General features: G+C 47.5%; 1 protein-coding gene across 1 annotated transcript in view; it reads right to left on the reverse strand.

Moving 5' to 3' along the window:
- The window catches only part of c15h16orf89 (chromosome 15 C16orf89 homolog), a 143179-nt gene that overhangs the window by 71429 nt on the left and 55814 nt on the right, over positions 1-15936 (reverse strand). The window contains exon 4 of the mRNA XM_038820879.1: positions 14005-14122. Within this exon, the coding sequence (XP_038676807.1) occupies positions 14005-14122 (118 nt within the window). The remainder of the gene's footprint in view (positions 1-14004; positions 14123-15936) is intronic.

Consider the following 15936-nt stretch of genomic DNA (forward strand, 5'->3'; position numbering starts at 1 on the left):
TACGGCCGCATTTGGAGTATTGCGTACAGTTCTGGTCGCCTCATTATAGGAAGGACGTGGAAGCTTTGGAACGGGTGCAGAGGAGATTTACCAGGATGTTGCCTGGTATGGAGGGAAAATCTTATGAGGAAAGGCTGATGGACTTGAGGTTGTTTTCGTTAGAGAGAAGAAGGTTAAGAGGTGACTTAATAGAGGCATACAAAATGATCAGAGGGTTAGATAGGGTGGACAGCGAGAGCCTTCTCCCGCGGATGGAGGTGGCTAGCACGAGGGGACATAGCCTTAAATTGAGGGGTAATAGATATAGGACAGAGGTCAGAGGTGGGTTTTTTACGCAAAGAGTGGTGAGGCCGTGGAATGCCCTACCTGCAACAGTAGTGAACTCGCCAACATTGAGGGCATTTAAAAATTTATTGGATAAGCATATGGATGATAAGGGCATAGTGTAGGTTAGATGGCCTTTAGATTTTTTTTTCCATGTCGGTGCAACATCGAGGGCCGAAGGGCCTGTACTGCGCTGTATCGTTCTATAGCGTAGCGTACCAGCCCCAGTCAAGTGGTATTGCGAGCGATAACAATGACGACAGCCACAGCACACCACGTTATGATTATCCCCTGTCCCAGCGAATCCGAGCATGATTCCGGTGATCCCTTCGAAATTACGGACATCAAAGCCCCTGATGAACAGGACATTAAAAGCCACCCTCAGGAAAATAGTGCAGCAGAATAGCAGCACCTGGGATTCAGTTCTCCCATTTATTTAATGTTTTTACAGAACACGGTATCCACGTCCACAGGATACACCCCCCACACTCTCATGACCGGACGCCCCATGAAAGGGACAGAGTATTTATTCGGACTGCATTTGGCCAGCCCCGCAGTCACAGCCCTAACACATGAAAACGCTGTACAGCAGCTAATTGAGAATATAAAGGCAGCCCAACTCGCAGCAGTTGTGAGACTTGGGACACGGAAGAAACAGAGCAAGGCTTGTTCCAACAAAACAGTACACGCCACTGAGTTTGCTGTAGGGAGCAGGTGATGCTTTCCCCAGATCATTCAACCCCAGTTCATTCCTTTCCCCTAAATTTTCCGGACCGTACTCCATTTCAGACAAAGTCAGCCCCTCGGTATACAAGGTTACATATCCCAATGGCAAGTCTGCGTGGTTTCACATAAACCAGCTCAAGGCTTATGGCTTGCAGAATAACCATACACAACACACCTTGCTCGCAGCAGCAGAGGAGCACGCCCCGCCCACAGATGACGCATTCCTACCCTCCCCCAGCCAGTCCAGCCCGTCCTCAGACACAACTTCAACTCCATCCCCAGAGGCACGACTCCGCCTCTCCCTTCCTTCAAGCAGCAGCGACAGCGACAGTGATAGCGATAAGAATGACGACAGCCACAGCACACCATGTTATGATTATCCCCATGTACCAGGCCCAACTCCCAGCGAATCCGAGCATGATTCTGGTGACCCCTTTGAAATAACGTACATCAAAGCCCCTGACCCAGACCCACCGCCCGACGAATACAGATTAAACCCTAGTAGCTCCAAACTTGACACACAATTCTGGCACCGAGACAATTCGTTCAGGCTCATCCGGAATGATGAGATGGACCCCAATTTGCCCTAAGCAGCTTTAGCAAAATTTCTCCAGTCAAGAGTATGGCGGCCGGGAGAAGAAGATGACATAGAGTCTGACTCCCACCAAACAAATCCCTTTGCGACTCTGTTCGCTGTTGAGCAATGAGGGCCGGGCTTCTCCCCTACCCGGCGGGGCGGGGGGTCCCGGCGTAGCGGAGTGGCGCCAACCACTCCGGTGTCTTCCGCACCTTTAGGTGCTAGACCCGCGCCGGAGTGGTTTTCGCCACGCCAACCGCCGTCGGGGCTGGCCGAAAGGCCTTCGGCAGTCCGCGCATATGCCGGTGTGTCAACGGACGCTGACATCACCACCGGCGCATGTGCAGTAGGGGGGTCTCTTCCTCCTCCGCCATGGTGGAGGCCATGGCGGCAACGGAAGACAAAGAGTGCCCCACGGCACTGGCCCACCCGCCGATCGGTGGGCTCCGATCGCGAGCCAGGCCACCGTGGGGGCACCCCCCGGGGTCCGATCGCCCCGCGCCCCCCCCCAGGACCCCGGGGGCCCGCTAACACCGCCAATCCTGCCGCCACCAGAGGTGGTTTAAACCACGTCGGCGGGACTGGCCTGTCAGTGGCGGGACTTCGGCCCATCGCGGGCCGGAGAATCGCCGCACGGGGCACGCCGATCGGCGCGGCGTGATTCCCGCTCCCGCCAATTCCCGGGTGGCGGAGAATTCCGGCCATGGCGGGGGCGGGATTTACGCGGGACCCGGACGATTCTCCGACCCTGCGGGGGGGGGGGGGGGACGGAGAATTCCACCCGAGGTGTCCAGATAATGGTAAAAAGGAACCAATGGAGAGATACGGTGTCCTTTCTGATGGAACCTGCACCATGTTTGTTGTATGTTTGTTCGTTAGTGTTAATGTTAAGTGATGGTTGTAAATTTGCACGTTTTTCACGGCCCCACGCCACCACTCCTTTAACGCCCACTGGCAGTCAAAGGAACAATTTTTTTTCCGTAGACAACAGTTCATAACTGCTCTTCTGCTTCGAGGCAGGAGATACATAACTGCAACCACGATGACCACATTCTTACCCGTTCTTGCCGGTTCCTCAGGCAGTGGAGAAACGGCACTGATCCCCGCCCTACCAGGGGATTCCACCCATTTCTTACCCGCCGCCCATACGCACCCCATTTTGGCACTTTTAGTTTGAAAAATGTTTTGTTTGTTTATGGCGACCCTTAGGTTGCTCCCATGTGCTATTTACATCCTCAAATACTGGGATGGTAAATCACACAGGCTGCGAGACGGCTCGCACTGTGTCAGTATTTTTCTCGGATGTCTAGAAAAGATATTCGTTTTTTCTTAAATGAGGGAGTCACAAATGATGATCAATTATAAAGGGTAATTGCCGATAAAGGACAGACAGATAGACATAAGAGATCTTAAGCAAGATAATAACAGATATTATGCTTGTGCTCACAGAACTCCCGAAACTCAGGAACCCCAGAGGAAGAGGCAGAAGAAGACCAACAACAGGAAAGATGAAGATGACCTCCATCTTCTTCACCTGCACCTTAGCGGGATCCCTTCAATTGCGCGCGGACGCTACCCCTCTGACCCCTACCACACAAGCCGTGAACGATTCCCACCCCTGCAATACACAGAACCCCGAGATAGTTAGCCCAGTTACAGTTAACAATACCCCGACCTGGTGTGATAAGTTTATCACCTGGTATTCATTATCAGATGTAGTAGAAGCCCTTTTAGTACTGGCCATACTTTGCAGTGTTGTGCAGACACTTAGAATCAGGAAATGGCGAAGGAGAGCCTACAGCTCTCGCACCCCGGTATACACATTTAGGTCCCCTACTATCGGACTTCACCAAACCCCTGAACCCCTTGACATAAATTAAAGTGCATCCGTTTTTCTTTGTGTGTTTTGTTCAATAAAGAAATGTAAACTTCTGTGCTTCACTGCCAAGCCAGAGAAATTTGCGTGCTGCTATTTGTACAGTTTAAGATGTTATAGATTATTTTTGGATAGTTTATTGAGGATAGTTAGAGGCCAGTTTTTCTTATTTTGTAATGCATGCTTGAATGTCATAGCGCCCCGTAGAGTTTTATAATAATGTATGTATTTATAATGAGTTAAGGTAAAATTGTTTTTCATAGGAAAGGGCAGTGTAGAGCCTGCTTATGGGTGCCCTGCTTGGTCCGAGAACGAAGACGACGTGGTAATGTGATCCTTCATGCTTCGTGTTGAGGATCACAAGGAGGGAGTGTAGCCACCTGGGCTGGCCACGTCCCAATTACAAAATGGACACTTTGCAAAGAATGCAGGGAAAATGGACAATACTGAGAAAGCAAGCAGGTGCAAGGTTTGTTGATTGGAGCTGTAGCTCCCAGTCAAGACCGATACTGCAAAGCCATTACCATACTAATGAGCCAACTCCAGGGACAAAAGGGTAACATTTAAGTAAACGATACCAAGGCAGACACCCTGGCGCCAAAGGAGACTAGAACAAAGCAGGCCAATGGCCACCTAGGACCCGCCCAGCAATCAGGGCACCCACCCCTTTATTGGAGGAAATAGATAGGAATGATCAAGATGCTTATGGGTGCTTATGGGCAATTTTAGAAAATGTCAAAATAGATAAGTCCCCTGGGCCAGATGGGATTTATCCTAGGATTCTCTGGGAAGCCAGGGAGGAGATTGCAGAGCCTTTGTCCTTGATCTTTATGTCGTCTTTGTCGACAGGAATAGTGCCGGAAGACTGGAGGATAGCAAATGTTGTCCCCTTGTTCAAGAAGGGGAGTAGAGACAACCCTGGTAATTATAGACCTGTGAGCCTTACTTCGGTTGTGGGTAAAATGTTGGAAAAGGTTATAAGAGATAGGGTTTATAATCATCTTGAAAAGAACAAGTTGATTAGCGATACTCAACACGGTTTTGTGAAGGGTAGGTCATGTCTCACAAACCTTATTGAGTTTTTTGAGAAGGTAACTAAACAGGTGGATCAGGGTAAAGCTGTTGATGTGGTGTTTATGGATTTCAGTAAGGCGTTTGATAAGGTTCCCCACGGTAGGCTATTGCAGAAAATAAGGAAGTATGGAATTGAAGGTGATTTAGCGGTTTGGATCAGTAATTGGCTAGCTGAAAGAAGACAGAGGGTGGTGGTTGATGGCAAATGTTCATCCTGGAGTTCAGTTACTAGTGGTGTACCGCAAGGATCTGTTTTGGGGCCACTGCTGTTTGTCATTTTTATAAATGACCTGGAAGAGGGTGTAGAAGGATGGGTTAGTAAATTTGCAGATGACACGAAGGTCGGTGGAGTTGTGGATAGTGCTGAAGGATGTTATAGGATACAGAGGGACATAGATAAGCTGCAGAGCTGGGCTGAGAGGTGGCAGATGGAGTTTAATGCGGAAAAGTGTGAGGTGGTTCACTTTGGAAGGAGTAACAGGAATGCAGAGTACTGGGCTAATGGCAAGATTCTTGGTAGTGTAGATGAACAGAGAGATCTCGGCATCCAGGTACATAAATCCCTGAAAGTTGCCACACAGGTTAATAGGGCTGTTAAGAAGGCATATGGTGTGCTAGCCTTTATAAGCAGGGGGATTGAGTTTCGGAACCACAAGGTCATGCTGCAGCTGTACATAACTCTGGTGCGGCCACACCTGGAGTACTGCGTGCAGTTCTGGTCACCACATTATAGGAAGGATGTGGATGCTTTGGAAAGGGTTCAGAGGAGATTTACTAGGATGTTGCCTGGTATGGAGGGAAGGTCTTACGAGGAAAGGCTCAGGGAATTGAGGTTGTTTTCGTTAGAGAGGAGAAGGCTGAGAGGTGACTTAATAGAGACATATAAGATAGTCAGAGGGTTAGATAGGGTGGACAGTGAGAGTCTTTTTCCTCGGATGGTGATGACCAACACGAGGGGACATAGCTTTAAATTGAGGGGTGATAGATATAGGACAGATGTCAGAGGCAGTTTCTTTACTCAGAGAGTAGTAGGGGTGTGGAACGCCCTGCCTGCAATAGTAGTAGACTCGCCAACTTTAAGGGCATTTAAGTGGTCACTGGATAGACAGATGGATGAAAATGGAATAGTGTAGGTCAGATAGGCTTCAGATGGTTTCACAGGTCGGCGCAACATCGAGGGCCGAAGGGCCCGTACTGCGCTGTAGTGTTCTATGTTCTATGTTCTATGCGGTCCAATTAATTGGGGCCAAGTTCAAGGCCCGCCCAAAAGCGCGTGAAGCCCCTTTGGGTATAAGAAGAAGCCCCCGAGAGAGAATCGCTCTCATGGCCTTGGCTCTCAGTGAGGAGAGACGTGCCTAGCATCTGCACCAGAAGAAGTAAGTCCAAAGTCAACGCACGCTACAAGACAGACGCTCCTAGCTACTATTCCGTACCAGCTCAACCCCAGCAGCCTCAGAACCGGACAACGGCCATTGTTCCTCTGACTGAGTGGGCTCCCGAAGCTAAGTATAGGCTTTAGTAGTAGTGATAGTTTAGTTGGTAGAGTTTTGAGCATGAGTATATTTGACTGTGTGTATAAATAAGCATTGATTGCGAACTTACTAACTGGTGTATCGAGTCTTCGATCAGTATTCGGTTTTGAACCTTGTTGCGGTATCGAAAGATACCTGGCGACTCTTCAACAAATGTAATTAGAATTAAGGAAGGCGACCATATTAACCGCCATAAACAGAGCCAATTAAGAGAGAACACAATTAGCAACACCTCGCCTCCGAGCTCTATTCAGAGGTACTCTCGCCTCTGAGCCCTGTTCGGAGGCACGCTCGTCTTGAGGGCTATTCTTAAGTACACTCGTCTCCAAGCTCTATTTGGAGGTACTCACGCCTCTGAGCTCTATTCAGAGTTCCACTCACCTCTGAGCTCTATTCAAAGGCAACCTCGCCTCCAAGCTCTATTCTGAGGTACACTTGCCTCCGAGCTCCATTCAGAGCTACACACCTCTGAGCTCTATTTGGAGGCACACTCGCTTCTGAGCCCTATTCAGAGGTACCCTCGTGTTCGAGCTCCATTCAGAGCTACACCACCTCTGAGCTCCATTCAGAGGTACACTCGCGTTCGAGCTCCATTCAGAGCTACACCACCTCTGAGCTCCATTCGGAGGTACACTCGCCTCTGATCTCTATTCAGAGCTACACGCTCTTCTGAGCTCTATTCAGAGGTACACTTGCCTAAGAGCTGTATTCTGAGATACACTCGCGCCCGAGCTCTATTGGGAGGTACACTCGCCTCTGAGCTCTCCACAGAGGTGCTCAATGCCTCTGAGCTCTATTCAGAGTTGCACTCACCTCTGAGCCCTATTCAGAGTTGCACTCACCTCTGAGCTCTATTCAGAGTTGCACTCACCTCTGAGCTCTATTCAGAGTTGCACTCACCTCTGAGCTCTATTCAGAGGCAGCCTCTCCTCCGAGCTCTATTTGAAGGTACACTCGCCTCCGAGCTTTAATCAGAGGTCCTCTCGCCTCTGAGCGTTTTCAGAGGTACACACGCGTCTGAGCTCTATTGTGAGGTACTCTTGCCTTTGAACTCTATTCAGAGTAGACTCGCCTCTGATCTCTATTGTGAGGTACACTCGCCTTTAAGCTCTATTCAGAGGTACACTTGCCTCCGAGCTCTTTTTGGAGGTACACTCGCCTCCGAGCTCTATTCAGAGATGCATTAGCCTCTGAGCTCTCTTCAGAGGTACACTCGTGTCATAAGAACATAAAAACTAGGAGCAGGAGTAGGCCATCTGGCCCCTCGAACCTGCTCCGCCATTCAATGAGATCATGGCTGATCTTTTATGGACTCAGCTCCACTTTCCGGCCCGAACACCATAACCCTTAATCCCTTTATTCTTCAAAAAACTATCTATCTTTACCTTAAAAACATTTAATGAAGGAGCCTCAACTGCTTCACTGGGCAAGGAATTCCATAGATTCACAACCCTTTGGGTGAAGAAGTTCCTCCTAAACTCAGTCCTAAATCTACTTCCCCTTATTTTGAGGCTATGTCCCCTAGTTCTGCTTTCACCCTCCAGTGGAAACAACCTGCCCGCATCTATCCTATCTATTCCCTTCATAATTTTAAATGTTTCTATAAGATCCCCCCTCATCCTTCTAAATTCCAACGAGTACAGTCCCAGTCTACTCAACCTCTCCTCATAATCCAACCCCTTCAGCTCTGGGATTAACCTAGTGAATCTCCTCTGCACACCCTCCAGTGCCAGTATGTCCTTTCTCAAGTAAGGAGACCAAAACTGAACACAATACTCCAGGTGTGGCCTCACTAACACCTTATACAATTGCAACATAACCTCCCTAGTCTTAAACTCCATCCCTTTAGCAACGAAGGACAAAATTCCATTTGCCTTCTTAATCACCCATTGCACCTGTAAACCAACTTTCTGTGACTCATGCACTAGCACACCCAGGTCTCTCTGCACAGCGGCATGCTTTAATATTTTATCGTTTAAATAATAATCCCATTTGCTGTTATTCCTACCAAATGGATAACCTCACATTTGTCAACATTGTATTCCATCTGCCAGAACCTATCCCATTCACTTAACCTATCCAAATCCCTCTGCAGACTTTCAGTATCTTCTGCACTTTTCGCTTTACCACTCATCTTAGTGTCATCTGCAAACTTGGACACATTGCCCTTGGTCCCCAACTCCAAATCATCTATGTAAATTGTGAGCCCAACATGGATCCCTGAGGGACACCACTAGCCACTGCTTACCAACCAGAGAAACACCCATTAATCCCCACTCTTTGCTTCCTATTAATTAACCAATCCTCTATCCATGCTACTACTTTACCCTTAATGCCATGCATCTTTATCTGATGCAGCAACCTTTTGTGTGGCACCTTGTCAAAGGCCTTCTGGAAATCCAGATATACCACATCCATTGGCTCCCCGTTATCTACTGCACTGGTAATGTCCTCAAAAAATTCCACTAAATTTGTCAGGCACGACCTGCCCTTCATGAACCCATGCTGCGTCTGCCCAATGGGACAATTTCTATCCAGATGCCTCGCTATTTCTTCCTTGATGATAGATTCCAGCATCTTCACTACTACCGAAGTTAAGCTCAATGGCCTATAATTTCCTGCTCTCTGCCTACCTCCTTTTTTAAACAGTGGTGTCACGTTTGCTAATTTCCAATCCACCGGGACCACCCCAGAGTCTAGTGAATTTGGTAAATCATCAGTAGTGCATCTGCAATTTCCCTAGCCATCTCTTTTAGCACTATGGGATGCATTCCATCAGGGCCAGGAGACTTGTCTACCTTTAGCCCCATTAGCTTGCCCATCACTACCTCCTTAGTGATAACAATCCTCTCAAGATCCTCACCTGTCATAGCCTCATTTCTATCAGTCGCTGGCATGTTATTTGTGACTTCCACTGTGAAGACCGACCCAAAAAACCTGTTCAGTTCCTCAGCCATTTCCTCATTTCCCATTATTAAAACTCCCTTCTCATCCTCTAAAGGACCAATATTTACCTTAGCCACTCTTTTTTGTTTTATATATTTTTTTAAACTTTTACTGTCTGTTTTTATATTCTGAGCAAGTTTACTCTCATACTCTATCTTACTCTTCTTTATAACTTTTTTTAGTAGCTTTCTGTTGCCCCCTAAAGATTTCCCAGTCCGCTAGTCTCCCACTAATCTTTGCCACTTTATATGCTTTTTCCTTCAATTTGATACTCTCCCTTATTTCCTTAGATAGGGGGCCTCACGGTAGCATGGTGGTTAGCATCAATGCTTCACAGCTCCAGGGTCCCAGGTTCGATTCCCGGCTGGGTCACTGTCTGTGTGGAGTCTGCACGTCCTCCCCGTGTGTGCGTGGGTTTCCTCCGGGTGCTCCGGTTTCCTCCCACAGTCCAAAGATGTGCGGGTTAGGTGGATTGGCCATGCTAAATTGCCCGTAGTGTAAGGTTAATGGGGGGATTGTTGGGTTACGGGGTTACGTGGGTTTAAGTGGGGTGATCATGGCTCGGCACAACATTGAGGGCCGAAGGGCCTGTTCTGTGCTGTACTGTTCTATATGTTCTATATCCACTGTCGATTTTCCCTCTTTCTACCGTCCTTCCTTTTTGTTGGTATAAACCTTTGCTGAGCACTGTGAAAAATCGCTTGGACGGTTCTCCACTGTTCCTCAACTGTTCCATCATAAAGTCTTTGCTCCCAGTCTACCTTAGCTAGTTCTTCTCTCACCCCATTGTAATCTCCTTCGTTTAAACACAAAACACTAGTATTTGATTTTACTTTCTCACCCTCCATCTGTATTTTAAATTCCACCATATTGTGATCGCTCCTTCCCAGAGGATCCCTAACTATGAGATCATGAATCAATCCTGTCTCATTACACAGGACAAGATCTAGGACCCCTTGTTCCCTCATAGGTTCCATTACATACTGTTCTAGGAAACTATCGCGGATACATTCTATAAACTCCTCCTCAAGGTTGCCTTGGCCGACCTGGTTAAACCAATCGACATGTAGATTAAAATCGCCCATGATAACTGCTGTACCATTTCTACATGCATCAGTTATTTCTTTGTTTATTGCCTGCCCCACCATAACGTTCCTATTTGGTGGCCGATAGACTACTCCTATCAGTGACTTTTTCGCCTTACTATTTCTGATTTCCACCCAAATGGATTCAACCTTATCCTCCATAGCACCGATGCCATCCCTTACTATTGCCCAGATGTCATCCTTAAATAACAGCGCAACACCACCTCCCTTACCATCCACTCTGTCCTTCTGAATAGTTTGATACCCTCGGATATTTAACTCCCAGTTGTGACCATCCTTTAACCTTGTTTCAGTAATGGCCACTAAATCATAGTCATTTACGATGATTTGTGCCATCAACTCATTTACTTTATTCCGAATACTACGAGCATTCAGGTAAAGTATACTTATGTTGGTTTTTTACCTCTGTTTTGAATCTTAACATCTCCAGTTTTATTCCTTTTAGTATTACTGGGCCTATTCACTGAGCTCCCCTCAGTCACTGTACCTTGTACTGTCGCCCTTTTTGATTTTTGACTATGTCTTCTCTGCCTTGCACTTTTCCCCTTACTTCCTTTTGCTTCTGTCCCTGTTTTACCATCCAACTTCCTGCATCGGTTCCCATCCCCCTGCCACATTAGTTTACCGTCTGGTTTGTACTGGTCCCTCCTCCCCCAGAACCGGTCCCAATGCCCCAGGAATTTGAATCCCTCCCTCTTGCACCATCTCTCGAGCCACGCATTCATCCTATCTATCCTGACATTCCTACTCTGACTAGCTCGTGGCACTGGCAGCAAACCTGAGATTACTACCTTTGAGGTCCTACTTTTTAGTTTAACTCCTGACTCCCTGAATTCCGCTTGTAGGACCTCATCCCGTTTTTTACCTATATGCTACCTTTTGGGCAGCAGGGTAGCATGGTGGTTAGCATAAATGCTTCACAGCTCCAGGGTCCCAGGTTCGATTCCGGCTTGGGTCACTGTCTGTGTGGAGTCTGCACGTCCTCCCCCTGTGTGCGTGGGTTTCCTCCGGGTGCTCCGGTTTCCTCCCACAGTCCAAAGATGTGCGGGTTAGGTGGATTGGCCATGCTAAATTGCCCGTAGTGTCCTAATAAAAGTAAGGTTAAGGGGGGGGGGGGTTGTTGGGTTATGGGTATAGTGTGGATATGTGGGTTTGAGTAGGGTGATCATGGCTCGGCACAACATTGAGGGCCGAAGGGCCTGTTCTGTGCTGTACTGTTCTATCGTTGGTGCCTATGTGCACCACGACAGCTGGCTGTTCACCACCCCCCCCCCCCAGAATGTCCTGCAGCCGCTCTGAGACATCTTTGACCCTTGCACCAGGGAGGCAACTGGAGTCTCGATTGCGTCCACAGAACCGCCTGTCTATCTCCCTTACGATCGAGTCCCCTATCACTATAGCCCTGCCATTTTTATTCCTGCCCTGCTGTGTAGCAGAGCCAGCCACGGTGCCATGAACCTTGCTGCTGCCTTCCCCTGGTGAGCCATCTCCCCCAACAGTATCCAAAGCGGTATATCTGTTTTGCAGGGAGATGACCGCAGGGACACCCATTTCCTATCTCCCTCAGTAACCTTCACCTGCGGTGTGACCAACTCGCTAAACATGCTATCCACGACCTCCTCAGCATCGCGGATGCTCCAAAGTGAGTCCATCCGCAGCTCCAGAGCCGCCAAGAGGTCTAACAGGAGCTGCAACTGAACACACTTTTTGCACGTGAAGGAGCCAGGGACAGTGGACGTGTCCCTGAGCTCCCACATCGCACACGAGGAGCATGACACGGGTCTGGGATCTCCTGCCATGTCTTAAACCTTAGGTAAACTTATACAACTACAATTTCAAAATAAAAATAAATAAATTAGACAATGAAAAGAAAAACTACTTACCAGTCACTTACCAGGGTTCGAAAGCACCTCCGAAAAAGCACCTTCTCTCACTCTGCACCGAATTACCTCACTGCACCAAATTACCAAGTTGCAATTTCCACTCTGGATGAGCCTCACTCCGGATGTGTCTCCTTGAAAAGCACAAGCTTACTGAGTGCGCTTTCTGTCTGTCTTTTATGCAGAACTCAGCTAATCGATGACTCAAAAAATACCTAAACTTCAAAGAGAAGAATACAATGTGCCCTTTGTGCCCCTAAACAGGCCTCAGGCGACTGACAGACAACTGCCTCTCAACAATTAGGGTGGGGGCAGCTTCAACCAATCGACACTAAGCTACACACTGCACTTTTAACTGAAAAACAGCAGAATTAGATTTTCCACTTACCTTTCCTGATTACCTCACTGCACCAAATTACCAAGTTGCAATTCCCACTCTGGATGTGCCTCACTCCGGATGTGTCTCCTTGAAAAGCGCAAGCTTCCTTGTCCTAGCTCTATTCAGAGATGCACTCGCCTCTGAGCTCTATTCAGAGGTACACTCGCTTCTGAGCTCTATTCAGAAGTGCACATGCCTCTGATCTCTATTCGGAGGTACACTCGCCTCCGAGCTCTATTCGGAGGTGCAGTTCCCGGTGCATGCCTTCTGAAGCCAGTCATGGTTTGCACCGTTCTGACTTTTTAAAAAATTTGCTCATATCATCTGGGCATCGCTGGCTGGGACAGCATTTATTGCCTATCCCTAATTGCTCTTTGAGGGGCATTTAATAAAGAATAAAGAACAATGAACAATGCAGCACAGGAACAGGACCTTCGGCCCTCCAAGGCTGTGCAAGTCATGATACCACCCTTGGCCAAAACCCTCAGCGAAGTACCGTCTCCCTCTATACATCCTATCCATGTATTTTTCAATAAGCCTTTTGAATGCCGTTAATGTATCTGCTTACACAGCCTTCCCTGGCAACGCATTCCAGGCACTCACCACCCTCTGCGTAAAAAGCCTGCCTCGCACGACCTTTAACCCCTGGTGACTGACCACTCCACCCTGGGAATGAGTGCCTGCCAATCCACTCTATCTATGCCCCTCATAATCTTGTAACCACAGCCTAGCTCCACCCACATAACTGAAGCCATGTGATAAGCCAAAAACATTTCTTAAAGGGACTCTCTCATGACACAGGTCACCCCCGATCTCCATCTTTCCAATGAAAACAGTCCGACTCTATTCACCCTCTCCACATAGCTAACACCCTCCAGACTAGGCAACATCCTGGTAAACTTCCTCTGCACCCTCTCCAAAGCCTCCACAGCCTTCTGGTAATGTGGTGACCAGAATTGTGCGCAATATTCCAAGTGCGTTAAGAGTCACCCATATTGTCATGGGTCTGGAGTTACATCCAGGCCAGACCAGGTCAGGGTGGCAGATTTCATTCCCAAAAGGACATTAGTGAAGCAGCTGGGGTTTTACGACAATCAGCAATGGTTTCATGGTCATCATTAGACTTTTACGAGTGGGTCTACTTGCTAAGTCGAGCCAATGGACTCTGCATTTGAAGTAACACATTTTCCACAGTTCTCTATTCTGGGCAGGATGAAGGATAATTCATTTGCTTTGTGGCAGTGTTACAGGGAAGAGATTGTTTTTATGCTTATTAACTGTTAAAAGGGGATCAGATACTCATTCTTGGAATATGTGAATTTCTTCATCTATTTACCGAACAGTTTCAAGAAAAGTATATTCAAAGTGAAAAATACAAAGTTGGTCATCTCATTACACAAATGTAATGTTTGGGGAAAATAAATATTACTGGTGAAAATATTAGCTTTGAGAATGCTGATGCAGGTCTTTGGAAATAATAGTCATAACCATTGCCCAAGAATGCAGATATCAGAGTTACAACTTAATAACAGACAAAAACAGTTTTTAAACAGTAGCTGTTAACCAATAAATAATTTTGCTTACATGTTCAATAATAATCATATACAGCAGCTGGTGTGATAGAGAGTAATCTGGACAATTCAAAGCCATCATCAGTCTACTGCATGTTTCCGTTTTCTGGCAAGAAACTCCATTATCCTCCCTTTTTTTAAAAGAATGAAGAAACATTTATTTTCAATGGATTACGAAAACACCATCAACTTGTAGGAAATAGTAAACCAATCATCTGATGCATTAAAAAAGTGTTTGTTTTTTAAACTGCTGTTTGCCAGCCAAGACATTGTTGTACAGCTTCCCCCAACTCTGTGCATTCAGGCTCGCATACTTTGGGTGAAAGGCACTTCTTAGAACTTTCCACAGCAGCTCCATGTCGACTGTTTCCTCCACGCTTGCTTACTTCCAACCTGTCCCAGTATCTCAGGTCGATGTGCAGCCCAAAACTGCAAACTTACCTTTGATTACCTCTGAATTGGGGGCTCAGCATTGTACAGGCAGCTGGTATTAGACACCTTTGATAACATTATTTACCAGCTTAGCCCTCAAGGATCATGAGATGTTTCCCTCATCTCTCTATGTAGGTAATAATTAGAACATAGAACATAGAACAGTACAGCACAGAACAGGCCCTTCGGCCCTCAATGTTGTGCCGAGCCATGATCACCCTACTCAAACCCACGTATCCACCCTATACCCGTAACCCAACAACCCCCCCTTAACCTTACTTTTATTAGGACACTACGGGCAATTTAGCATGGCCAATCCACCTAATGCGCACATCTTTGGACTGTGGGAGGAAACCGGAGCACCCGGAGGAAACCCACGCACACAGGGGGAGGACGTGCAGACTCCACACAGACAGTGACCCAGCCGGGAATCGAACCTGAGACCCTGGAGCTGTGAAGCATTTATGCTAACCACCATGCTACCCTGCTGCCAAATTATTCTCTGCTACCCAAATTACTGGGTACTTTCATCTAATACATTTAAATATCGTGGGCGGGACTCTCTGTCGGCTGAGACCGGAATCGGGAAATGCGATTGGGCGGAGAATCGGTTTTGACTCCAAAATCATGGCGGGTGGCAGTTTCATGCCCAATCGCAATTCTCCAGTGCCTAGACAGCGGCGTCAGTGCATTCAGAAACACACGTACAGTAAACGCCATTGACATATCATTAGCGTGCCTGACCCGATATTCTCCGGGGCATTCTGGGGAAGGTGGGACCTGTACAAGCAGGACAGGTTGCATCTGAACCAGAGGGGCACCAATATCCTGGGCGGGAGGTTTTCTAGTACTCTTCGGGAGGGTTTAAACAAATTTGGAAGGGGAATGGGAACCGGATTTGTAGTCCAGCAACTAAGGAAGCCGATATTCAGGACGCCAAAGCACGTAGTGATGCAGTGGGGAAGGCAACACTGACAAAGGAGAGTACTTGCAGGCAAGGAGATGGGTTGAAGTGTGTATACTTCAATGCAAGAAGCATCAGGAATAAGGTGGGTGAACTTAAGGCATGGATCGGTACTTGGGACTACGGTGTGGTGGCCATCACGGAAACTTGGATAGAAGAGGGGCAGAAATGGTTGTTGGAGGTCCCTGGTTATAGATGTTTCAACAAGATTCGGGAGGATGGTAAAAGAGGTGGGGGGGGGGGGGGGTGGGAATGTTAATTAGAGATTAATTATAACAGCTGCAGAAAGGCAGTTCGAGGGGGATCTGCCTACTGAGGTAATATGGGTTGAAGTCAGGAATAGGAAACGAGCAGTCACCTTGTTGGGAGTTTTCTATAGGCCCCCCAATAGCAGCAGAGATGTGAAGGAACAGATTGGGAAACAGATTTTGGAAAGGTGCAGAAGTCACAGGGTAGTAGTCATGGGTGACTTCAACTTCCCAAACATTGAGTGGAAACTCTTCAGATCAAATAGTTTGGATGAGGTAGTGTTTGTGCAGTGTGTCCAGG

The sequence above is a fragment of the Scyliorhinus canicula genome, chromosome 15, assembly GCF_902713615.1.
Source record: "Scyliorhinus canicula chromosome 15, sScyCan1.1, whole genome shotgun sequence".
Taxonomy (NCBI): domain Eukaryota; kingdom Metazoa; phylum Chordata; class Chondrichthyes; order Carcharhiniformes; family Scyliorhinidae; genus Scyliorhinus; species Scyliorhinus canicula.